Here is a 27,081-nt window from a genome sequence, read left to right on the forward strand (position 1 = left end):
GTTCGTTTGTTTAACTAATTGAACGGAATTTCTTGTACGTGTTCGTTTAATTATTAATTAAACGACCGAACATAGATGGACTTCCCGCTCTGGTCCCCCCTGAGCCGGGGGGTGCTTGTGGGAGGGGTGTGCCACGACGAAACAAGGGAATGAAAGGCCGCTTTGCGTTGGATGCTCTTTACCCTCCCCAATGATGGCTCTGTTGTCTTGGGGAGGGTTGAAGCTTGCTTCTTCTCCAGAGTCTTCTTGGTCATCAATACGACCGGTCCTTAATATAACCGATCTTATTCTCTGAACAATCGGAATTTCATACTTCTGTTGGATCCTCCGGTTCGTTTACAATCCTATAATGGTGGTTTTCATATTGTGATTTCTGTCCATTTTCGTTCTTAAAAAAAAAGCAGTGTCAAGTATGAAAAGAAGATATGGTGCAACATATTGCATATGATGGCTTACACTTGATCTCTGAATATTAACAGGTAAGTACTGTTGACATATTTCAATTTGCTGATGCTACTTATGCTGCACCTACCCTTTTGACCAAGCTCTTTTCTAACCTCATGGAAATGACAATTTATTCTAAACTTGTTTTACAATGTATATTTATATTACTTTCTTTGCCTCAAAGAAATGTAACACATTTTATTTTGGATTGATATGAACAATATAAATGCAGCCGTCTTGTTTTCATTGTTAATGATTTTTTTAAAATAACTTTGGTGTCATTGTTTTCTGTTTAAGTTGTATATTGCATATTAACCATTAGTTATTCATTCTAACTACATTTTATTTGCGATTACAAGCGGCATTAATACACATGTCCTAAAGGTCTTTATCAAGGTCACAAGTCAAACTTCACTTCTTTTAGTTATTCTCACTTTCAAACCATTCTTCATTTGTAGCACAACACTAGCACATGGTAATACTGGGTGCCCTTTGACGAGCTCCACATGGTAATGGTATATGATTGTAGCAGCCACTATCTTCATCTGAGTGAAACTCATTTGCTTACCCAAACAAGATCTCGGACCAGCATTAAACGCTGGGAACTTATAAGATGGCTGGTGTTTGATCCCACCGCCTGGTTCAAGCCACCTTTCAAGCTTGAATTCCAAACAATCTTTTCCCCATATTGATTCCATCCTTCCCATGGTATAAAAACATAGAATGATTGTGGTGTTAGGATTGACTTTATGGCTACTTGGAAGTATATCAGGCCGTACTGGACTTTTGTGTTGAAATGGTGCTGGAGGGAAAAGCCTTAAGGCTTCACATAATCCACCATGAAGATAAACCAGTTTGTCCAAATCTAATGCTTGAATACCATCGCACTTCCCACCTGTTTCCTTATCTAGTTGTCTGTAGACCTCTTCTCGCATCTTATCTTCTGCCATTGGGTTTTTGGCAAGAAGATAAAATAACCAAGAGAGAGTGCTACTAGTGGTATCTCTACCTGCAAATATAGTATTCAACAAGTTGTCTCTCAAAAACTTATTCGGATCCTTAGACGCGACACTTTGGTCTTTTGCCTCTCTCAATAGAGCTGCTGAAAAGTTAAAACCTTCGTCTTCGGGTATATAATTCATGTTACTAAAATTCTTATGTATTTTGGCTACGTGTTTATATATGAACTGATCAATGACTTTCCATGCATCACTTAACTTTTTCTCATTTCCCATTCTAAGTAATCGCTGCAATTTCCATAATTTTGTTGGCATGATATGCCTCCATAAGATGGCTTCTTCCACACCAGGTAAAACCATTTCGCATGGAATGCTAGGGAAACCCAGAGACATGCTTTGGGGGTCGTATTCAATAATTAATTCACATATAACATCAAACCCAAACCTTTGAAATATATCCTGCAAATCCGTCTCCACCCCTTGTTGGGACATGTTGTCAAGTACCGGTAGTAACCCTTTAACAACCTTGCCCCAAACAACCTTTTTCAAAAGGTTCTGAAAGTTAGGGTGGTTTAGGAGGAGCGTGAACGTTCTACGATGGAACTCCCATAACTCACCATCGGAATTCGACATTCCATCTCCAAGGATATCCAGGATCTGGTGGAGTTTGTGACCTTTCGGGTAATTAGGGAAATTTTTGCTCAAAACGTGATGGATGTTTGCAGGATTTGAGGTGAAAAGCATATCCATGTTGGCTAACACGGGTCCTTTAAAAACGAACGTACCACCAGTGCGTGCCAGAACATCAGTGAGGTATTCATGGAGTCTATGGGAATTTACAATGGCCGCCGGTAGTCCACCAAGAACCGGCCATTTTTTCTGGAAGACAGAATTATGGCTTTGGCACGTGTATAAAACAAACAGAACGGAAATTACAAATGAAAAGAGAATGGCAAGGCATACAAGGAGAGCCATGGAAAGAGGTATTTTCCTTATAGAAGCAGGGATGCAGTCAAGTGGTAACAACTAAAGAAGCTGCAGGCCCTTTAAATAGCCATTATAACAATCACCCTCCATCCAAAAATAAATTGTAACTTTCATTATGATTTATGATGGATCACATATTGATCTTTATTTCCTTTTTTTCTTTTTATTTAGCATCTTGTTTATTGTAAGTTCTTGTTAAGCAATTTAAAAGTATGAATACATGTTTACAAATATGGTAATTCTGTCTCAAAACCTAATGTCAGGATTTAGTTCAAGCATATAATTATATGCTTGAACTAAATCCTGACATTAGGTTTATTGGTATATATGAAATAAGATTTTTCTATGAAGGAGGGTATACTATCTACGCCTCATAACTTGCATCAATCTATATTCTTATTTTCCTTTGGTTTCAAGTGAGTTCCAGATAACCAAAACTGCTTGAAGACACTAAAATCGCAACATACTATGACCACTTACTGTTGAAACTCCATTAACGCCGGTGCTCTCCTGCGAACCCCATCGACCGCCACAGTGATGAGCTGTATTATTATTATTATTATTATTATTATTATTATTATTATTATTATTATTATTATTATTGTGTCGAGAGCCATCAGTCCATCAACACGACCTAAATTCTTCAACCAATTTCCAATGATATTGAAGCGAACAACGACGAGGATGATATAATTAGAGTATCAACACTAGAACATAGAAATCCAACTTTCAAGGATCTCTTTTGGCAGAGACAAAACTCAGAATGTTAGTAATATTAAGTAACTGATTTTTCATTATTAATTAATTTTCTTGATTTTGTTTCATGATGAGCAAATCTATGAAATAATGCAATTGTTGGCTTGCTTGTTTCAGATAAAAAACTGCTATACAGATTTGGATTAAGAATAACACATTAGAATAAATGATGGGAAAATCGAATGTATATATTGAGATTAAGTAGCTGAAAATGATGGGAAATCAATAGTTACGACCAATAAAATAAATTTCTTTAGAATTCAGAATCGATGAAAATTCCAGTGGGAAAATTAATTTCACATTTTCAAATTAATAGCTTTAGAGAAACTAAATAACCAATTATTTCACCTAAAATATTAACATTTTTCATATTTAAAATATGAATACAAACTAGGTGTCCTCTCGAGCACAGGATAGGTAATTAAGAGATAGAGCTAGCCTATTCGTTATGAAGAATCAATGCTCCCGGTAGAATAGAGCTTACATACGGCACCTAGCTTTCTCTCACGCACTCTTTCCGGTTCTTTTATTCATCGCTTTGTCATGCACTAGAGGGAATCTCTCGTTTTCTAATGTACTTTCAAAAGTAGCGGGGGCGAAGGTACTCTCTTTGCTTTTTAGCAAGATGGCTAATCCTCCATTCTGCCATCGAAAATTATTTAATTCTTGCCTTTCTTCAAAGAATTTCCATGATACACAAAAAAAATTATTTTTGAGCAGCTTCACCAATTTCTTTTATCTTTTAAAAGGATCTGTTGGTTTTTAGGTACAATAATTAGATTTGGTAATAGTAATAAAAGACCTGGTTTAAAAACAGCTACCCAATATTCGGGAGAGCTATACTATTTTTCTACGAGATGTCGGTAATTCCTTGTACCATATTCATAGCCATAGTACGTAGATTGTGAAGAAGACTGTTTAACTTGACCCCTTTCTTTATTGTTTTTTTTTTCAAAAAACCGGGATGATGTTCCTTAAATTAATTTATTAACAAGTTAAACTCATTAGATAAATAGGCTATGTTTGAATAAACTTATTTATAAAAAGAAACTGGTCTGTGTTAACCTGTTAAAAAATAATCATGTTAACAATCCAGAATCTATTTATTCTCAAATTATGTTTGGGTCGCGTAAGAAACTCTAAACCCTAAAATTAATTTCACTTTTTCCAATTGAAGCTAAGCTATGGTCTATTATATTATTGGGAGGAAGTAAGGGCGTATGATTGAAAGTCAAATTAATGGTTCTAACATTTTATAGTTTTTATAGTTTTAACCTATTAACCTAATCATTTAAACTAGTTATTCAAGGATTATCAGCACTATAACATTTTCTAGTTTTTATAGTTTTATGATTTGTAAAGATTTTATTATAAACAGATAATTAAAAATTTGTAGATCATTAAGTAAAAACCTCTTCAGTCAATTTTTGTTAACTGTTCAATTATTGTTAATTTGAATAAGACCCTTTTAAGGCTACTTGATTTTTAAATGCTAACTTTAGATTCTCTTTGTAGTAAAAAAAATAAAAAATAAAAAATAAAAAAAACAAGTCCACAAGAATGAGCTAAACAAATAAATAAAACCCACGTTGTAAGACCGTGCGTAGTGGTAAGCTGTGGCTGGCATTTTGGCCCAAAATGCCAGAGAGCACCGCCCTCCTCAACATCTTGGGGGCTTTGGCATTCAAAAACTCTCCCAACGTTGTGGAGAAAAAGCCGGTTGAAGAAACTAATGGGGCCAAGGGGAGAAACCGTCCAATGTGATGGGAGGTGGTGGCGTTTCCCACATTGTGACTACGGTTGGTCTAACTAATAAATGAAAAGGCCTTCAAAATGGTTGATTCACAGGACCTGCCGCGGCCCTTGAGTTTACAGTAACAAGTTCTCACGATGACCAAAACGAATTACCAGTAATCCCGACACGAGCAACGCCCGTCCTTAAAATGATGAAACCGATTCGCATCGCGAACCACAAGTTCTCTCGAGGTAACACGAGACACCAACTTCATAACCAAATGACAATCATCACATATTCTCAGATTCTTCATTATATAAACAGGCATCCAAGCCTGCAAACTCATCAACCCGAACGCCAACGCGAGTTTCTCACTATGATACGCGGTATCCTTATTAACAAAACCGTCTTCCTTAACATACATTCCTGTCTCTTCTATCTTCCTAATAATATCCTTTAACGCGTTGTAAACGTCATTAATCCTAGGATGGTTAGTATCATTAACAGTAAAAACATGAACCCGGTTATCCACTTCAATCCAACTACAGCCTGGATTCTTTCTTATTCCTTTATCTTTCATAACCCGCCTTACGTTACTAACACTCTCCAGATTCCCGGAATCTGTATAAAGATTCGCTAACAGAACATAGCTCCCAGAATCTTCTGCATCCAACTCAACAAGATTCTTCAAAGCGGTTTCCGCCATTGTTGAATCGCCATGAATCCTACAAATAGAGTTGTTCATTATTCAGTTAGAAACTGATTAAACCGGACCGAACCCAAACCAAAAACCGAATTCTTATTCGGTTATTCGGCTTGGTTATTGGTTATGCAGTTGATTTAATTCGGTTTATTCTGTTTAACCGAATACCCGTTTTTTTTTCGGTTTGCTATTTTTATATACTTATGACTATTTTTGGGCTTTGTATGTTTTATTTTGAATGCGTTGTTGCTCGGAACATAAACAGAATCCAATACGGGCCATTGTAGCTTAATCGAATCTCTTACTCGGTTATTTCGTTCGGTTTGGTTTTCAGTTATGACCGAATAAAAATCATTAACAAATAAAACCAACCGATGAACACCCTACCTGCAAGCGCCGAGCAAAGCTCCCCAAACCGCAGCGTTCGGTTCCATTGGCATGCTATCGATTAAATCTTTCGCGTCTATAATGAGTCCTGCGCGCCCAAGTAAATCCACCATGCACGCGTAATGCTCACATGTCGGGATAATATTATGAACATTAACCAACATATCAAAGTAACGGTGACCTTCCGATACCAAACCCGAGTGGCTGCAACCCGACAGAACAGACACATAACTTATATGGTCCGGAGCCATACCCGACCCGAGCATTTTCTCAAACGTGTCTATCACTCGATTCCCATCACCTCTTTGTGCGTAACCCGCCATCATCGCGTTCCACGAAATCAAGTTTTTCGTATTTATCGAATTGAACGCTCGTTCCGCTTCATTAATACGTCCGCATTTCGAATACATTGTTATAATACTGTTTTTAACCGAAACATCAGAACCGAACCCGAATTTTTCCGCTTGGCAAATGATTTGGGAACCGAGTTTTAACACGGCTGCGTTTGCACACACGCCGATCGAACTTACAAACGTAATATAATCGGGTTTGATTCCGTGTTGTCTCATTAACACATAGAGTTTTAAACCATCTTCCCAAAACCCATGATTAACATAGCCTGCTAACAATGAGTTCCACGATACCACGTTCCGTTCGGGCATTTCATCGAAATATTCTCGAGCTTTTTTAACGTCTCTGTTTTGAGAGAACGACGTGATCATCGTTGTCCATGATATAATATCTTTATGTGACATCGATTCAAACGCGTTAACTGCACTCTGAATGTTGTCACATTTAGCATACATTGCGATTAGCGCATTAGCTACGGGGATTAACGGGTCCAAACCAATTCGGATTGAATATGCGTGGATTTGGGTTCCAAGGTTTATATCTTTTAACACGCAACAAGCTCCTAGAACAGTTGCTATAGTGAACTGATCAGAGGCCATGGGTACGCTTTTCATCTGTTTAAACAACGAAAACGCCTCAACTTCGTTGCCACTATGCACCGCACCGCCTATTAACGAAGTCCATGATACTATGTTGTGTTCTTTTATTTGTTTAAATATTTCACGCGCGTTTCCGAAGCGTGCACACTTAGCATACAAGTCGATTAAGCCACTGCCAACATACGCGTCGATGGGTTGTTGCAGTCGGATGATCCGTGCGTGTAAGTGGGCCCCCCACGTAAGGTCACACACGCTAGTCGAAGCACTCAGGACACTCGCGTATGTCATCGAATTCGGTCGGAAACCTTGACGACACATCTCGATGAACATCTCAAGTGTTTTCGTGACATTTCCGTGCTTAGATAATATTGAAATGATCATGTTCCAAGACACGACGTCTCTTTTAGGCATTTCATCAAACAGTCTCAAGGCATGTTGAGCACCGTATAGTTTTGAGTAACCGTAAATCATGGAGTTCCACGAAAACATATTCGGGTTTCGTATCTTCAAGAAAACAGATTCAGCGATATCTGGTTTATCACACTTTATATACATATCAACAATCGAAGACTCAACCGAATCATCACCTAAAAACTCAAACTTTTGAGCCAAACCATGAACCTGCAAACCCAACTTAACATCACCAACACTACCACAAGCCTTCATCACACAACTAAACGAATACGCATCCGGCAGACATTCAAACCGCCTAACCATCAAAACGAAAACCTCAACGGTCTTCTCTACCAACCCATTTCGATAATAACCCGACATCATCGAGTTCCACGACACAACATCTCTTTGAGGCATTTCGTCGAACACCTTCTGTGCATCCACAACCTGGCCAGAACTCATCAACCCATCAACCATTGTGTTCCAAGTAAACACATTTTTCAACTCAGTCATGTTAAACACCAATGCAGCTTCATCAATCAACCCGCAGCCGGAGTACATGTTGATTAAATTGTTTTGGATAAAAGTTGAAACGTGTAACCCTGTTTTGATTAGTTGGCAATGGAGTCCTTGAGCTAAGGGTTTGGAGTGAAGATTGACGCATTGTTTCATGGTCTCGTAGAAGTGTTGAGATAGTTCCATGTATGATTGTTGATGGGTTGATAATAGGCGATGGGTTAAGTGGATTGAGAGACGACATGGGGTTGAGAAGATGGAGATCATGAGAGAGTCTGGTGAAGGTTAAATTTGAATGCGTGTGGGTTTTCGGCTTCATTTGATCAATGCTGTAAACATCTGGTCGCTAGTGGGGCGTGGTGCTGTCCATGCCGTTCGTCGCTCGAACTGGCTCGCTGTTTGTTCGGAAAATGCTCGCTTGTTTTTTTGCTCGATTGTAAATGAGTAGCTCTGCTCGGTTCCATCTGTAAACGAGCCAAGCAACGAACAAATGTCTGCTCGATTCGGTCCTGTTCGACTCGAATATTTTTAATTTATTTTATATATAAAGAAATATATAAATATGTAGACAACATGCATAAACTATAAGTATATAATTTTTTAAATCATTTTAATTTTTTCTTATTCCTTCAATTTTTTAGTATCATTGACTCGTGAACAGCCCTGGTCTGACGGTGAGGTGAGGACTAGCAATTAATTAAGATTAATTAGACCAAACTTTAATGCATAATTTCAGTTTTACATGCACACATAATATATGAAACAAGATTTTTCTATGGAGTATATGCTCTACATCTCATAACTTATATCAATCTATATTCTTATTTTCCTTTGGCTTCAAGTGAATTCTTGAAGACACTAAAATCTGAGTATGATCACTTATTGTTGAAACTCCATTAATTGAAACTCCATTAAACTCCATTATTTTCCTTTGGCTTCAAGTGAATTCTTGAAGACACTAAATTCAAGGACCCCTCAACTATGTATAAACAGGAAAGAATGGACTAGTGTTATTTTTCATACGAATAAAAAGACGGTGTATTTCTTTCAGTCAAAATCAATGAATAGGCTGAGATCAAAGATAATAACTTTCAGTCTTATATTGAAGTATTTAAGAGACCTTACCGATTAAGAGGTAATACATGAATCGTTCTTACCCATTTAGTGGCTCCCTTAACCATTAAGATACTAAGCACATTTTATCTTTGACTGGTTTAGATGTAGCTTCTTAATGGAATCATTAAGAGAACCAAACAACCCTTTAATGTGTTTACTTTGGTTAGTTAATCCTCGTATACAAAGAATGAATATAAAGTTCAAGAAAACCAAAAGATCAGAACGCCGAAGCAAACCTTTTTTGAATTTAACTAGGGGTGGCAAATGGGTTGGGTTGGGTCGAAACGGGTTAGGGTCGGAATGGGTCAACTAAAAAAAGGGTTGTTTTGGTTCGGGTCGGAACGGGTTAGGGTCAAAAGGTTTGGGTCAGAACGGGTCCGGGTCGGAATGGGTCAAGGTCGGAACGGGTCAAAACGGGTCGGATCGGTTTTTTTTTAAACGAGGGTAAAGAAGCAAACGTTTTAGTTTTTTTACATTTTTTGTTTTTGATTTATATTTTGAGTTATGATTTTTTTATTAATTTTTTTGAATTTTTTTGGGAGGAGTTTTTATTGTTAATAAAAAACCCCTCCCAAAATAATTCTAAAAAATTAATAAAAAAAATCATAACTCAAAATATAAATAAAAAACGAAAAATGTAAAAAAATTAAAACGTTTGCGCCGTTGTCCTCGTTCTTAAAAAAATGAACTGAAACCGAAAGCCGACGGAAACGAAACATAAACAAAAAACAAACCGAATTAATCAAAACCGAAAAAATCGACCTAAACGAAACTAAAAACCGAAACAGAACAGAAATGAAACTGAAATAACAGACAAGAATGAAACAAAAAGCCGAAAACGAATCCGAAACTGACAAAAAACAAACAAAGGAAACCGAAACCCAACCCGTCCAGTGCTCCGAAACCGACCAAAAAGAAACAAAGGATACCAAAACCCAACCCGTCCAGTGCGAAAGCTCATGTCGGCTCGAAACCTAAACCGAACTCATTCCAATCCAAAACCCGTTTCAACCCAAGCTTGCCACATTTCCTTAAAACACTAACCCAAATGGACCCATTTATCTAAATTTTTTGACCCATTTTGACCCGAAAATAAGAAGGTGGAATTTTAAGTGACCATTTTGACCCATCTTATTAAAATCTATGACCCAAACCAACCCATATGATTTTTAAAACAACCCAAATTGACCCATTTAAAATGGTTTGGATCAAGATTGCCACCCCTAAATTTAACTCATTCCGACCCAAACCAAAATTCCCATTTTCTAAATCGACCTGTTTTAACCCCAACTTCTATGACTTGACCCGCTTGCCAGGCCTACTCACTTGTATGGTAATTTAACTTTAATACAATTTCAACTCATTTGCAAATGTAATCACATCATACCCTTGATAGTAGGGATGAGCAATTTCAGTATCGGTACCGATTTGGTACCGAAATCGGTACCGATTTGGTACCGAATCAGTACCAAAGTTTTGAGTTTCGTTTCAGGATCGGTACGGTATCGGTATTTCCCGAATTTTTACCTTCAATACCGGTACCGTCCCAGTACCAAGAATTTGCGATTTTCAGTACCAAGCTAATCCCTACTTGATAGTAGTAAAATCACCAGCATATACCTAACTACACAAACAAAACATATTCAGCTGACCTTATTGTCTGGTATTTGCTTTGGTTAATCACTACAACATTAGTGAGGCCCAAGAAAAAAAAACAATGTTATTTGTTTGGTCAAAGATTACACACAATGACACAAGGCTAAACAAAAGTTACAACTAATAATACCCTCAGCCACTAGTCCATAAACTCTTAAAACCTACAAAAAGGATCATTTCCATGGCATCCATGCCATACTCTGAGGCCTACTTTCATTACCCCTGTTCAATGGACTCTCAGACCCACCTGATGACTTACTCAGGGTTCCATGAGACACTGGGCTGCTCGGTCCCATGCTGTGGGTAGCCGGTGTGACCTTTGGTGCGACACTCGATGGGTCAACATGGTTAGCCGATAGAGGTTCTTTACGGTTTTCCGGAAGAAAAGTTCCAACTACAACCTGCAGCACAAGATTCAAACAAAATGTTAACTTTCATCACCATGAGATAACCGTCATCTTTTAGGAAGAAAAGGGTAAAATTGTCATTACACAAAACTTTATTAACAGCCTGCAGAACAAGATTTAAAAAGATTTTAATTTACTTGCAATCAACTTTTAAAAGTTTTGATTTTGGCTTAGGGTTATCTGGCCTTGTTACCTGCTCAAAATGATGACATGACCCTAGGGGTGTAAACGAGCTCAGCAAGCCCAAACTCAACTAGGCTTGAGTTCAGTTCGTTTAACTTACTTGAACTCGAGCTAGAGCTTGGCTCGTGAGCAGTTTTTCAAGCTCGAGCTCTGCTCATTATTGATTAATTAATATATACTGTTTAGTTATACTTGGAATAATTTTATACATAATAATAGTTATAAAAGTACATATTTAATACATGATATGAATCTTATATAGCAATAGGCTCACCAAGCTCGCTAGCCAACTCAAGCAGCAAGTGATGCTCGGGTTATTTATAGGCTCGAACGTGCGCTTGCTTATTAACCAAGCTTATTTTTAGCTCTATCAAGCTCAGCTTGATTCTAGCTTTCAGGGATATCGAGCAGCTCACGAGTGGCTTGGCTTGTTTACACCTCTAAAGTGGCAGCCAACACTTCCAAACTTTGACCATGTTGACTTTGTCAACACATAAAAACAGTTAAGAAATTAGGGAATACCTGAACAGGACTTGCAGCAATCAAGAGTCCAGCTACAACACCACCAAAAACCTGATCACCTGATCCGGACAACGTGATGCTTAGTCCACCGGTCCGGGTGCGCTGACCGTGCACCTCTGTTGGCACAAACGAGCCCGAAAGTGACAATATGTCAAATCTCCCCTGAATCATTTTAAAGATATTATCAGTCTATCAGATTTGCACATTATGAAACTTAGTCTAAATTATTTATAATATCATCAAACAAAAATTAGACAAAAAAATCAGACACACCTCATATGTTGCGGTTCCACCTGAAATTGCAGCCTGGCGAAGTGTTACATTACTAACAACGCCTGTCCCAGACATGATGCATACTGCCCTTGGTCCAGTCTGAGAAAATGACATGATCTTGTTTAAAACATCCTGAAAAAACATAGAATTTGAAACATGGTTATTCAAGAAATTTTAAACTGCACATAATTGATTAGTGGAAACTTTGAAAATCTAACCTCTCCCTGCTGCACCACAATGATATGTGGAGTGTAACCAAATCCAGCTGCTCCTACAATAATAAGCTTTTTCATTAACATAAGATAAAAGAAAAACAATTTTTGTCATCTACTTTTCAGTAACCGATGATTCGATATCAAGCTCCACATAAATTTCAATAGCAACATAAGTGACCAACGACAACTACATTATGCAAAACTATATAAAAAATCAAACTCTATAACTACTAAAGATCTTGTACAAAACTCACATGAATCTAAATTCTAAGCTGCAAGCCTGCAATCAACTACTAAAACAAGAGTCAACTAAATGTAAAACAAGAGTCAACTAAATGTGGCCCAACCACAAATTAGAATAGATGATATCATGATAAACATCGCATATAGTCGAGCCAAACAATAACACTAAAGCCGGATTTGGTTCATTGAATTTGATGTTTAGTTAGAAAACAGATTATGATTCCTTCAAAACATTCTATGAACCAAACGCTCCCTGACTAAAACCAAAGCCCACCAAACAAGTCCAACAAAAACACGAAAAAAACAAGCCATGTTCCACCATCACATGGTTAACACAAAATTATGCACACAACAATAAATTTGCATCACTTCAACTGTCAAATACCCGATCTTTATACACACACTTTTTTTTATCCGAAAGCATAAATTACCAACAAAAGATTCCAACTTTATGAGCAAATATATCCTTAAAAGTGTAACTAAAAGCAGGGATTTGCAAATCAATTACCTACATATGTTTCCTGTTTAGGTTTCTTGTTTAACGAACCCGGAGGTCTACCCCTCGCCCTCTTCACCGATCCGAACCCTTCCTCCATCGGAACCGAACTAACCGGCGCCACAACAATAGGCGGAACCGCATCCGAACGTGGCTGCTGCATTTCAAACCCACCATTCAACGCACTCGCACTAACACCTGGCGGCGACATAGACCCGTCCGGCCCGTACTTCCTCGGCCTCCCCCTCCTTTTCATCATCGTTACGCCCGCACCGCGCTCGTTGATATTAATATTCTGCCGGAACCCTACATCACCACCGCCACCGCCACTGCCAACACCACCGCCGGCGGCGCCGTAAACACCGGTGACGCCGGGAGGGTACCTATTGGGCGGCGGCGGCGAGGTTACCGGCGGCATTGGTTGCCGGAATATTCCTCCAGATTCAGATCCGTTCATTTGAATTAACTGATAAAAAATTACAAATTTCCCTCAAATTAAGTGGATTGGAAACCTGAATAAAACCCTAATAGCAACGAATTCAAAATTGAAACTTGTTTTTGAATAAATCAAGCGAAATTAAATTGAAATAAAAATGTAAAAAAAATTGGGGAAAATATAAAATTCTTACCGATTAAAAATTTCAGGAATTATTGTGAAGGAATTATGGAGCGATTGATTTACGAAGAAGAAGAAGAAGAAGAAGCAATTTCAAGGGTTTGCAGGCATTTTATTATTATTATTTATTATTATATTATTATTATTATTATCATTAATTATTAATTATTATTATTATTATTAATTAATTATTATTATTATTATTATTATTATTATTATGATGATGATGGTTTCTGGAATTCAAATATATCCACTTTTTCTTGACTTCAGTTTTACAAACCTTTTTTTTTTATACTTTTTTTAAAGGTGAAATTAAAACTAGCAAGAAGCTAGATAGAAGAAAAACGCATAAACATAAGGAAAGATCAAAACAAGGAACTCAACATAAGCAAATCTAATATGTTTCTGGCACTCCAAATTCGGTAGTTTGGCTCGGTTTTTGACCTAGAAGAACTGTCTTCACTTCCCTCATCATTTTAGCAACCGTAGTCGGTAATCCAACTATTATAAAACACCGCATCATTTTTGGATTTCTATAAAATCCAAAGTGTTGTGAAAATTAATTAAATTGCCACCTCGTTATTTTTATAGAGTCATATTTTGGTAAGGTGACCCATTATCTCACAAATATGACCGAAAGTACATGTATATGGTAAATTACCTAGCCAAAGATATGCACCCAAATCAAAGAAGCAAAATTATATGAGTTTAAAAGTGTGCTTAGTTTTCCTCCCTCTTGAGACATATCTCGTAACGCACCATAGCTAACCCGATACCGCTCATTTCAAGATTCAAGCGAGTAGGAATACGAAACAAAAACGCTTGCCAAAGAAAACAATTAATCTTTAACAAAACCCAATTAACCTCTCGTTTCAAAACTCGACTATAAATCTCTTCTATCCACCCCTCCAACCCCCCCCCCCCCCAACACACACACATAGGTAAACCAAGGTAGATAAATAAAAACTTATCAAGGTTGTACCGGAGGATACTCGCTGTGCCACTTATATCGATATTCTCTACATTTAGTATGTACAACTAATTTTTGTGAAAATTGACTTTAAGCCCGAGGTAGCATGAAAGCATCTTAGAATACAAGTTAGGTTCGTACAATTTGACTCCGTCCAACCGCCTAAAACTTCTTTAAAGTAACTACGGTGTTTTCTCCCATGATGTCTGTTTTGAACAACAAATTATTACACTATTCTTTTCCAAGTGACTTAAACACTCCGTTAGAGAACGACTCCATCTTAGCAAACACCTTGAGATCATTATGCTATACACCTTGAAACCAAAAACCATAAAAACGAATACCACTACTAATGTTGTTTGAAGATACTGGTACTCAGATAACCACTACTCTTTGCTCAACCGTTTTTTAAATTTATTACTTGTAAATACTAAGATATTAACAAGAAAACGATCATAGCTTACATTGGATAATCGAAGTGAATAAATATTTCATTGAAGTCACTAAACAAAAAGGGGTATGCTTAGCATGCATGGTAAAACAATAAATTTGAGAAGTTTAATGGATGAACCTCATAACTTCACATACCATCTTTTTGGCTGCATTTTTGTTAAACTCATTAGCAACATGCAGCAAACAAAGAACACTGCAAATTATATCAATACACCAAACCTGGGTTACTAATCCAAGTATTCCAATATAATGAGAACTTAAGCAATACTCTTACCCAAAATGGGAATTTCCTATGAAAACATTGTTAGGATTAGTGAAGGCTTTGGGCCAAGTTCGTTGGTTGAGAATTAGAAGACAAATGGGGGCGGCTCGTTGAATTCTGGAGGAAGGCCTATTTGACGTTTTCTTTTTCTTGGTCTTAAGTCATTTAACCTAATTGTTCTCTATATAGATCATAGTCATGCATTGCAATCTACTTGTACCGTGCTTAAACAAAGTACCTCTAGTTGCAGCCCATGGATGTAGGTCGTCTTCACCGAACCATGTAAAATCTCGTGTCTCTTATTTATTGCTTTCGTTTACTTGTGTGTGTGTGCGTGTTTGTGTTTCCGATGTACACCGACTCTGATTGATACCTAACAAGTGGCATCAGAGTCAAAGGTTCGTTAAATACACGAATGCATTGTGACGATCTCCTGGGAACTCTTGTTGAATGGGGAGATCGGTAGTGGTTCTCGGGTTATCTCTGGATCTGGTGGATCATGTGTATCGGTTGAGATAAAGGACGGATCAATTTTGGCTAATGAGTTGGAGCTCAATGGAGCTTCAACTGGCCCTTTTGGTACTTGATATTGCAGACGTTGCTGCAACTAGGGGGTAAGTCTTAACTTGTTTATGGGAGCTGAAAGCTTGGAATACTTGTTATTGAAGATTACTGGTATTACTGATGACTGGGTTGCTTTGTACGTACTTGAATGGCGGGCTGGAGTTTATCGCAAGGCTTTCAAGTGGGAGATTGTTAGGATTAGTGAAGGCCTTTGAGCCAGGTTTGTTAGTTGACAATTAGAAGACAAATGGGGGCGGCCCGTTGAATTGTGGAGGAAGACCCATTTGATGTTTTAATGGTCCCTAAGCCATTTAACCTAATTGTTCTCTATATAGATCATAGTCATGTATTGCAATCTACTTGTACCGTGCTTAGTAAAAGTATACCTCTAGTTGAAGCCCATGGATGTAGGTCTGCCTTGACCAAACCACGCAAAATCTCGTATCTCTTATTTATTGCTTTCGTTCGTGTGTGCATGTGTTTGTGTTTCTGCTACATACTGACTCTCTGGTAGTTACCTAACAAACATGTGCACATTGTCAAGTAATTATCTTTGAGATTGGTCCCGAGACGCGGTTGGGCACCACCCTAAGAAGCATGTTCATATAGGACTGGTTTAGGACCAACATCCTAGATTTAATCTTAGTTCATTACCTTACTTCAGTTTTAAAAAACAGTGGGACTGAGCTATGGTTGGACAAGACTTATCATGAACTTGGTTGGGAATGGACTTTTGCAACAGTTTAATGATCTACACTACTTAGGTAACTATCAACTGACTTACTAATCACAATAAATTTGGTATTAATGACAAGAGACCCCCACATAATAATGAAATGAAAACTTCATGAAAAGTTATGGTCAGTTAGGAATAGGTATTAGCAAAAATGGAAAAACATTTTTAATGATATGAAAAGGCTAAAAATTAATTTGACATTAACATATTGGAGTACTAGTCTACAAACATTGCAATTTGCATTGCAATAGTCTTCAGCTATACACATATTAGTTACGTATTTTCGTACATGATTTTCAATCTTAGTTACATATGTATTTACGATGTGAATGTTATTTGTTGTACTATATGGAGATTTAAACATTTTGCATTAAACTAATGAACATGAAAAATACGATATATGAAATCGTAATACAAGAAACAAGCGGTCACAACTCACAATCAGGTTTAGATACGATAGGTTTTAACACATGTAACTCGCAACGAAACATACCAAGCTAATTCACTACATATAAGAATGCTCAGAGTAACATGTTTCACATAGTAATTAAACGCTAAAACATGGATTTAGTTCTAGATTATTAGACGCTTTATTCGCACATCATCTCGCCAATATGCTTAATAAAATTCGTAATTATAAACACTTAATACAAATTACTCTATTATACTAACTGCCTTTTGATTTTCTTCCCTTAAAGGAGTGCCTACATAAAGGGGCTTCAAGCATGTTACAATGATACTATCAAACATACACTCTCCTTCTCTTAAACCTTTCTGTCCATGGCTTCCCTTGAATACACAACCATTCTCTATTTAGTTTTCATTCTCTTGTTATTTGTAATGTGTATATATAAATCTCAAAAACAAACTACTATAGCCCCTACAAATTGGCCTGTTCTTGGCATGATACCGGGGATCCTTCCCAATCTCCACCGACTTCATGACCACATGATCGAAGTTGCAATGCACACATGTGGCACGTTCATGTGGAGAGGCCCTTTCTTTGCTCATATGGACATGCTCTTTACCACAAATACTTTAGACATCAACCACATTCTTAGCAAAAACTTCAGAAACTACCCAAAAGGTGACGCTTTTCGTAAGATCTTTGATGTTCTAGGAGATGGAATCCTCAAGTCAGAAGGTGAGCTATGGGAGATCAACCGTAAGATCACCATGTCTGCAGTCAAACAAGTTGGATTTCAGAATATGTTGAAAACAATCCTCTGGAACAAAGTCGGAAAGGGGCTTCTACTCGTGCTAGAGTCCCTTTGTGGGCATGGTGCACAGATGGATTTACAGGATATATTCCAGAGATTCACATTTGACACCATATGCACAGTCCTATTCGACAATGACCCTGGAAGCTTGTCTGTAGATTTTCCTCATATCGTGTGTCAAAAGGCCTTGTTGGATGTTGAAGAAGCCCTCTTGTATCGGCACCTTACGCCCCCATGCCTTTGGAAACTGCAAGAATTTCTTGGAATAGGGAAAGAGAAGAAGTTTAGTGAAGCACGGAAAATCCTTGATCAATTCATATACAAATGCGTTGCACAAAAACAAAAGGAGCACAATAACATGAACCGCGACCACCAAGATGAAAAGTTCATATTAATCATAGCTCTCATGAGAGAAATGGAAGCTCAAAATGGCACTTCTGGCAATCCTACACAATTTCTAAGAGACATCTTATTAGATCTGATAGTTGCAGGGAAGGATACCATCAGCAGCACGCTTTCTTGGTTCTTTTATAATCTTACAAAAGCCCCAACAGTTGAGCATAAGATTCTTGAAGAGATTCACAAACATTTGGATGTCAAAGGGGGCAAGATATGGAATGTCAAAGAGCTAGGTAATATGGTTTACCTTCATGGTGCTTTATGTGAATCTTTAAGGCTCTTTCCTCCGGTTCCTTTTAATCTTAAAGTTCCACTAGAACCCGATAACCTTCCAAGTGGCCACAAAGTTAACCAAAACACCAAAATTGTTCTACTTTGATATACCATGGGACGGATGAAATCGATATGGGGTGACGACTGCATGGAGTTTAAGCCTGAAAGGTGGGTTATTAAACAAGGAGGAATCAAACATGAGCCATCTTACAAGTTTGCGGCATTTGGTGCTGGTCCGAGGACTTGTGTGGGTAAGGAGATGGCTTTGTCTCAAGTGAAGATGGTGGCAACTGCAATCATATATCATTATCACATAGATCTAGTGGAAGGTCATCAGGTTGTCCCGACGAATGCTATTATACTACATATGAAGCATGGTCTCAAGGTGAGATTAACTAAACGAATTGAAGTGAACTGAACAAGAATGCAAGTTAATTAAAGATCTATTTTGAGTTTATGTTGTTCTATTTTGTGTTGTGAGCACAATACTATTTGATAATAAGATGCTGAAGAACATCGAGATAGAAATATAAAAGTGTGGAAAGTAATATAAAAGTATTCTTGTAACGGAAAAAGTTATGGCCTGAACTCTAATGTTATGGGAATGAAGTAATGTAAAGACGTTTATATATATGAATGAATAATTAATTTGTGCTTATGTTACCGTCATAGAGAGCAGCCATATAGTCAGCCATCATTAAGCTTCAACTACAGTTCATAGAAAATTTGGACACTTAACGTAAAACTAGCTACCTAAGTAGCACGGGAACGAGTACTGGACCAGGATATGGGGACGTTATGGGTATGGAAAAAGCAAAAATTAAAAATTCAAGATACGGGTACGACAAAAAAAATAATAATAAAAAAAAATACAAATATAGTAAACAAAGTCCAAAATAAATTTATATTGAGAATTGATAATGAGAAGATTATGGACTGATTGTGATTTTGAGAATTGATAAACAAATAATACAACGATTCACTTTAGTTTTAATCATGCCGTCACCATATATTATAATTTATTTATAAAACTATTTTAGGAATTTAAAAAATTAATCAAAAACCCCTAAATTTTTAAGGAAACGTTTCAAAAACTTATACTACGCCGTACCCTAGCCCGGAAACTTATACCGTCTCCCCGATTTTCAGAAGCGGCCAATAAACGTTTCGGCGGTGTTTCTCCGGCGTATCTGTCCCCACGCCGTCCACGGGACAGGGACTCAACCTCTGATGCACCGAAACGCCAACTGATGTGGAGTCCCCGTCCCGGGGACGCGCCGGGGACGGAAACGCCGCCGAAACGTTTCCCGGCCGTTTCCGAAAATTGTGTACGGCGTGCTCAAAATTTCCGAAACGTTTCCTATAATATTTAGGGTTTTAGCTTCTCGTTACAACTTACACATTCAATATTCATCACTCATCATTCAGATAGCGAACTTGTAGCAAATTCCGGCGGAGATTCCGGTGCCGGAGTAGTAGGAAAAAGATACAGGCTGAATGTGACGGCTGTTAACTTATTTTAGGTTTTTAGGTTTAAACTAAGTTTAGGTTTTTTTAACATTTAACCTCTTTATCTTTTAGTTATATGCATCTAATCTCTAAAACTTTTAAAATTTACATAAAAGGTATTTTTTTTAATCTAGTCTCTCTAGGTTTGTATTTCATTTATAACCCTAGATTTTAACTAACGTATTCAATTCTTAAACAAATATATATATTTTTTGGACTTTGTTTAATATATTTGTATTTTTTTTATATTTTTTTTGCCGTACCGTTGCCGTACCCGTATCTTGGAATTTTGATTTTTGCCGTTTCCTGTACCCGTAACGTCTCCGTAACCTGGTCCCGCACCCATTCCCGTGCCACTTAGGACTCAACTGTGCTTGCCGTTTCCATGCATCATAGCTAGCTACTCACAACCGTGCGTTGTGACAAGCGTAAAGTTTTTTAGATTTTGAAGTATAAGAAATATAGTCAATCTAAAGACTCACATTCTTGAGTTTGACCAGATCAACTCGTTTATATATATATACCCAGAGCCATATATTTATTCAATCTTCAATATATATATATATATATATATAGGGTAATCAAATACAAATAAAATTAAAGTACTAATTGTGAGAATCAAGTAGAGTAATTATATATACAATTAGAGTAATTATGTAATTACATCATAATTACATGTAATTAATTACATAATTACTCTATGATATAATTACATTATTACATAATTACTCTACTTGATTCTCACAGTTAGCATGTTAATTTCATTTGTACGTTAACTTTTCCCTATATATATATATATATATATATATATATATATATATATAGGGTAAGGTTAAAATAAAAACCCACTTGAGTTGTGAAAACTCTGGAAACCTATTCTTCACCACATGTTTTTAATTAAAGTTTAAATCTTGTGGTCCATAATTAAAGTGAATAAAAAATGTAAACGTAAATATAACTTTTTATCTCTCCTGAAAACATATATAAAAATTAGTAAAAAAATGTTAAAAAATAGCAAAACACTTTTTTTTAGTTTTCGATGTTTTGTATTAAATGTTACATCATATATTACGTGTGTAACAAAAAAAACAAAAAACAAAAAAAACGATGTTACATAGGGTTTTCACGGGTTTTCACAACTCAAGTGGGTTTTCATTCTATACTTCCCATATATATATATATATATATATAATAAAAAATAATATATATATATATAATAAAAAATAATTATCCCTACGGAATGAGTGTTTCCACGTTCAAGTTTGTCATGCAAAAGACGTTCGAGACAAAAGGTGGCTATATAACTTATATGCCGATTGCTTCTGAGTTTTTTTATTGATTTCAAAATGGTACTTCCACATAATAAAAAATAATATATATATATATATATAATAAAAAATAATTATCCCTTCGGAATGGGTGTTTCCACGTTCAAGTTTGTCATGCAAAAGACGTTCGAGACAAAAGGTGACTATATAACTTATATGCCGATGGCTTCTGAGTTTTTTTATTGATTTCAAAATGGTACTTCCACATAATAAAAAGTAATATATATATATATATATATATATATATATAATAAAAAATAATTATCCCTTCGGAATGGGTGTTTCCACGTTCAAGTTTGTCATGCAAAAGACGTTCGAGACAAAAGGTGGCTATATAACTTATATGCCGATGGCTTCTGAGTTTTTTTATTGATTTCAAAATGGTACTTCCACATAATAAAAAATAATATATATATATATATAATAAAAAATAATTATCCCTTCGGAATGGGTGTTTCCACGTTCAAGTTTGTCATGCAAAAGACGTTCGAGACAAAAGGTGGCTATATAACTTATATGCCGATGGCTTCTGAGTTTTTTTATTGATTTCAAAATGGTACTTCCACATAATAAAAAATAATATATATATATATAATAAAAAATAATTATCCCTTCGGAATGGGTGTTTCCACGTTCAAGTTTGTCATGCAAAAGACGTTCGAGACAAAAGGTGGCTATATAACTTATATGCCGATGGCTTCTGAGTTTTTTTATTGATTTCAAAATGGTACTTCCACATAATAAAAAATAATATATATATATATATAATAAAAAATAATTATCCCTTCGGAATGGGTGTTTCCACGTTCAAGTTTGTCATGCAAAAGACGTTCGAGACAAAAGGTGGCTATATAACTTATATGCCGATGGCTTCTGAGTTTTTTTATTGATTTCAAAATGGTACTTCCACATAATAAAAAATAATATATATATATATATATATATAATAAAAAATAATTATCCCTTTGGAATGGGTGTTTCCACGTTCAAGTTTGTCATGCAAAAGACGTTCGAGACAAAAGGTGGCTATATAACTTATATGCCGATGGCTTCTGAGTTTTTTTATTGATTTCAAAATGGTACTTCCACATAATAAAAAATAATATATATATATATATATATATATATATAATAAAAAATAATTATCCCTTCGGAATGGGTGTTTCCACGTTCAAGTTTGTCATGCAAAAGACGTTCGAGACAAAAGGTGGCTATATAACTTATATGCCGACGGCTTCTGAGTTTTTTTATTGATTTCAAAATGGTACTTCCACATAATAAAAAATAATATATATATATATATATATATAATAAAAAATAATTATCCCTTCGGAATGGGTGTTTCCACGTTCAAGTTTGTCATGCAAAAGACGTTCGAGACAAAAGGTGGCTATATAACTTATATGCCGATGGCTTCTGAGTTTTTTTATTGATTTCAAAATGGTACTTCCACATAATAAAAAATAATAATATATATATATATATATATATATATAGTAAAAAATAATTATCCCTTCGGAATGGGTGTTTCCACGCTCAAGTTTGTCATGCAAAAGACGTTCGAGACAAAAGGTGGCTATATAACTTATATGCCGATGGCTTCTGAGTTTTTTTATTGATTTCAAAATGGTACTTCCACATAATAAAAAATAATATATATATATATATATAATAAAAAATAATTATCCCTTCGGAATGGGTGTTTCCACGTTCAAGTTTGTCATGCAAAAGACGTTCGAGACAAAAGGTGGCTATATAACTTATATGCCGATGGCTTCTGAGTTTTTTTCTTGATTTCAAAATGGTACTTCCACATAATAAAAAATAATATATATATATATATAATAAAAAATAATTATCCCTTCGGAATGGGTGTTTCCACGTTCAAGTTTGTCATGCAAAAGACGTTCGAGACAAAAGGTGGCTATATAACTTATATGCCGATGGCTTCTGAGTTTTTTTATTGATTTCAAAATGGTACTTCCACATAATAAAAAATAATATATATATATATAATAAAAAATAATTATCCCTTCGGAATGGGTGTTTCCACGTTCAAGTTTGTCATGCAAAAGACGTTCGAGACAAAAGGTGGCTATATAACTTATATGCCGATGGCTTCTGAGTTTTTTTATTGATTTCAAAATGGTACTTCCACATAATAAAAAATAATATATATATATATATATATATATAATAAAAAATAATTATCCCTTCGGAATGGGTGTTTCCACGTTCAAGTTTGTCATGCAAAAGACGTTCGAGACAAAAGGTGGCTATATAACTTATATGCCGATGGCTTCTGAGTTTTTTTATTGATTTCAAAATGGTACTTCCACATAATAAAAAATAATATATATATATATATATAATAAAAAATAATTATCCCTTCGGAATGGGTGTTTCCACGTTCAAGTTTGTCATGCAAAAGACGTTCGAGACAAAAGGTGGCTATATAACTTATATGCCGATGGCTTCTGAGTTTTTTTATTGATTTCAAAATGGTACTTCCACATAATAAAAAATAATATATATATATATATATATATATAATAAAAAATAATTATCCCTTCGGAATGGGTATTTCCACGTTCAAGTTTGTCATGCAAAAGACGTTCGAGACAAAAGGTGGCTATATAACTTATATGCCGATGGCTTCTGAGTTTTTTTATTGATTTCAAAATGGTACTTCCACCATCTTTCTATATTTCACCAAAAGTACAACATTTCTTGTATATTAAACGATTAAATCTCATTGATGGATATAACTTTCTTGTTCTTAAAACCGATTGTTCAATACTTGGTTTTATCCCTCATATTATGTTTGGAAAACAATTTAATTCAATGGTTACATCCAATTCTTTTATATACATTCCATATATAACTTTTGTTACTCGGGTTATTGTATCGGGTTTTGAACCAATAAATCATTCCCAAATCCATTTCTTTAAAAACTAATTATACTAGAAAATATGTCCCGTTTAATGTCTCGCATGATCTGATCAAATTTATAACCAAAGCTTACGGAGAAACGTTTTATACTCTTCAATGAAACGGTTTGTGTTCATGCAACCACTTGAAACCCGCATGAAATTAACGCAATCCACTCTGCCATTAGGATCAGTTTTGTGTTGGTAAACATTTTCCAAACTCGAAACATATGTTCAAGGATATCAGGGCAATATGCCAATATGCAAGACCCAACAATTATTATACACATGATTCAATATTCTGCCAAAATGCGACTAAGAAAACGATTAATCATGTGCGCGAGTATTCGTAGAAAATATAATAATAATTAAAACTCGGATAAAATTAAACATATATTTAATTAAATGATTTTTTTCACGAGGACAAAATTAAGAAAACCTTTCTCTTAACAAATGCTAGCAGTATTTCTTTCTAACACTATAGTATATGGGGTTAAAGTTATTTTATAAAGGCTTACAAAAATAAGAAATATAAGAAGTCATAATTAATTGGCACGCGTCAAATGAAAACCAAAGTATAAGAAGGGCATAAAATAAATAACACATATTTACATGCATGACACATGTTAATTCCCTAATCATTTTAAAACGTCTGTAACATTTTCATATAATTTTTTTAAAAACAAATTTCACCGTAATAACAGTTGTTTTTTTTATCTTTAATATGAATGTGACTTTGTTATATAAAAATTAAAACGAAAATTCCGTCATTATGTCTTTCTGCTAGTTATTGTATATTTTTTTCTTCATTGTGTCTTTTACTCATCATTGTGTATTTTTTTAATACTAATTAATTACACCGTTGTGTACTCCTAATATATAAATATAACGATAAAATAACAAAAAATTGTCAAATACATAAAACACAAAGATCAATGAACTAGATTGCTTCTCACACTTCTCATGGTTGTTACCCTCTGCATTTTAACATTATTCTTGAGTATATTTAAGCATGTTTATAAAATATATAAGTTACTTACTTTAGACGTATTCTTCCAATTAGTTGAATACTCTAGTAAACTTAATTTCAAAAGAAACAGAAATAAAATTTAGTACCCACAAAAATCACGTGTCATAATAGTGAAGACTGAAGAAAAATGGCTGTTCCAAAATAGCCAGCTAAGCATCATTATTAAGTCTGTTTTCGTCAAGAGATCAGTTAATTAACAACAGTACTCAAAAGATGGGTGTATGGGTGTATAAATATATCCATACCAACTCAAGCATATATGCATCATTCAAGTTATATCACTAGCAAATAAGTCAGAAAACACAAAGTTTATATCTCACATGAAAATGTTCACGAAGGTGTCAAAGGAAATGGAAGTGAAGACGACGATAAGTAAAGCTTGGGACGTTTATAGCACATTAAAGCTCGCAATGATCATTCGATCAGAACTTGGTCATCTTTTTGGCATCGACATCTTGGAAGGAGACGGCGGTGTAGACACTGTCATCCAAGTTACGCCTCTTTCTGGTAATTAATCACTTCTCTGTTTATAACTTCCGCGTGTCTCTAGATATTTATAACATGTTTTTTTTCCCTCTTTTTATTTGAAAACGTTAGATGTGTTGATGGTACCTGCATATAAGGAAAGATTTACTAAGGTTGATCATGAAAAGAGGGTTAAAGAAGTTGAGATAATAGAAGGAGGGTATCTTGAACTCGGATTTACTTATTCTCGTATTAGATCTGAGTTTTTGGAACATCAGAAAAATGACTCATTCATCCTTAGAGTTACATTTGAGTTTGAGGCAGATGAAGAAGTCATCATAAGTATTGATACCATCAAGCCGATCATGAACATGTTTGAATTTTGAAGAAACGTGGATCTACTCACTGGTGGCAGATCTACTTTCCTCAGGTTTTGATTGTACTATTTCACCGATGGTTCTTCTGGATCTGTGTTCTTCCACCTACAAAATGAACAACGCCGTTAACTTACCCCTCAGAAAGGGAAAGAGGGGTCCTCTTTGGGGTAACCCTCCGGCGTGAGAATAAGTATATGTAGGAGAAGATAATAATGTGAGAGTAAGGGAATCTGGAGAGTATTGCTTAATAGCTGAATACTGTATGTTACTCTGTATGATGGTGTGACTGTGTTTTTGTATATCTTTCCTTGTGGAGTTGATGCTGTATTTATAGTGCTAGGGTTTCCACTGATTGAGCTGGGACCAAATTAGGGTTTTGTTGGCCTCCTCCAATCGATTTGCGCCACGTGTCCTTGGAGACACCTGGTGCTTTTTCATTGGTTATAATCACGTGGTAACCCATGAGTCATGCTGAGCTGTCCACCTTTCATTTAGCAGCTGTCAACATCAGCATATCCTTATTCCTTAAAAAGATGCCTTCTGGAAGGTTGTCTGACGTGCACAATCAAGGTTGCCCTAATCCTGATTTGGATAAGGACGAGGTTGATTATGTGCATGTGTGATATGCGCCCATCCTGAGGATGCGCGAGGTCCAGATGTGATACGCACAAGCATGTAATACACGTCACGCGCGGATGCCCCACGCGCAGCTGCGCCATGCGCAACTGTGATATGGGTGGGCATGTATGATGCGCGAGTATGTGATATGCGCCGCGCGCGGATACGCCACGCACGATGTGATATGCATAAGCATATATGATGCGTGAGCATGTGATACGCGCGAGCATATGTGATGCATGAGCATATGTGATGCGTGAGCATATGTGATGCTTGAGCATATGTGATATGTGCAAGCATGTGATGCTTGAGCATATGCGATATGCGCTGTGCGCATAAGTTTTGGCTTTGTGCCTTGATAATATCTTTGATTTCTAATGTCTTGTATAT

General features: G+C 35.9%; 1 protein-coding gene, 1 non-coding gene and 3 pseudogenes across 3 annotated transcripts; 2 read left to right on the forward strand and 3 right to left on the reverse strand.

Moving 5' to 3' along the window:
• The first annotated feature begins 449 nt into the window (after positions 1 to 449).
• On the forward strand, positions 450 to 515 carry LOC143530006 (small nucleolar RNA snoR101). The gene has a single exon (XR_013134774.1). It is a non-coding gene; the product is annotated as a small nucleolar RNA snoR101 (small nucleolar RNA).
• A 239-nt stretch (positions 516 to 754) lies between these two features.
• On the reverse strand, positions 755 to 2,387 carry LOC143529979 (alkane hydroxylase MAH1 pseudogene; annotated as a pseudogene).
• Positions 2,388 to 5,015: 2,628 nt separating this feature from the next.
• On the reverse strand, positions 5,016 to 8,097 carry LOC143529947 (putative pentatricopeptide repeat-containing protein At3g11460, mitochondrial pseudogene; annotated as a pseudogene). Its single transcript, XR_013134759.1, has 2 exons — positions 5,972 to 8,097; positions 5,016 to 5,606 (listed from the first exon to the last, which is right to left on the reverse strand). The product of XR_013134759.1 is annotated as a putative pentatricopeptide repeat-containing protein At3g11460, mitochondrial pseudogene (transcript).
• Positions 8,098 to 10,727: 2,630 nt separating this feature from the next.
• Positions 10,728 to 13,398, reverse strand: LOC143529980 (AT-hook motif nuclear-localized protein 10-like). The gene is made up of 5 exons (XM_077025641.1): positions 12,954 to 13,398; positions 12,206 to 12,255; positions 11,988 to 12,119; positions 11,715 to 11,876; positions 10,728 to 11,003 (listed from the first exon to the last, which is right to left on the reverse strand). Exons 1-5 carry the CDS (start codon positions 13,396 to 13,398, stop codon positions 10,776 to 10,778), a joined length of 1,017 nt encoding a protein of 338 aa, XP_076881756.1. The 3' UTR covers positions 10,728 to 10,775.
• Positions 13,399 to 16,929: 3,531 nt separating this feature from the next.
• On the forward strand, positions 16,930 to 18,852 carry LOC143529982 (alkane hydroxylase MAH1 pseudogene; annotated as a pseudogene).
• The last annotated feature ends 8,229 nt before the right edge of the window (positions 18,853 to 27,081 follow it).

Source organism: Bidens hawaiensis, unplaced genomic scaffold, assembly GCF_021521415.1.
Source record: "Bidens hawaiensis isolate Kalapana, Puna unplaced genomic scaffold, B.hawaiensis_p1.1 tig00008796_1, whole genome shotgun sequence".
In the NCBI taxonomy this organism is placed as follows: Eukaryota; Viridiplantae; Streptophyta; class Magnoliopsida; order Asterales; family Asteraceae; genus Bidens; species Bidens hawaiensis.

Excerpts from the sequence above, each read along its gene's own strand:
- LOC143529980 (XM_077025641.1), bottom strand. The coding sequence starts at position 13,398 with ATGAACGGATCTGAATCTGGAGGAATATTCCGGCAACCAATGCCGCCG. Across the intron at positions 12,256-12,953 it reads TAAACAGGAAACATATGTAG|CAGCTGGATTTGGTTACACT; the intron begins GTAATTGATTTG and ends TTATTGTAGGAG. Across the intron at positions 12,120-12,205 it reads TTGTGGTGCAGCAGGGAGAG|GATGTTTTAAACAAGATCAT; the intron begins GTTAGATTTTCA and ends ATGTTTTTTCAG.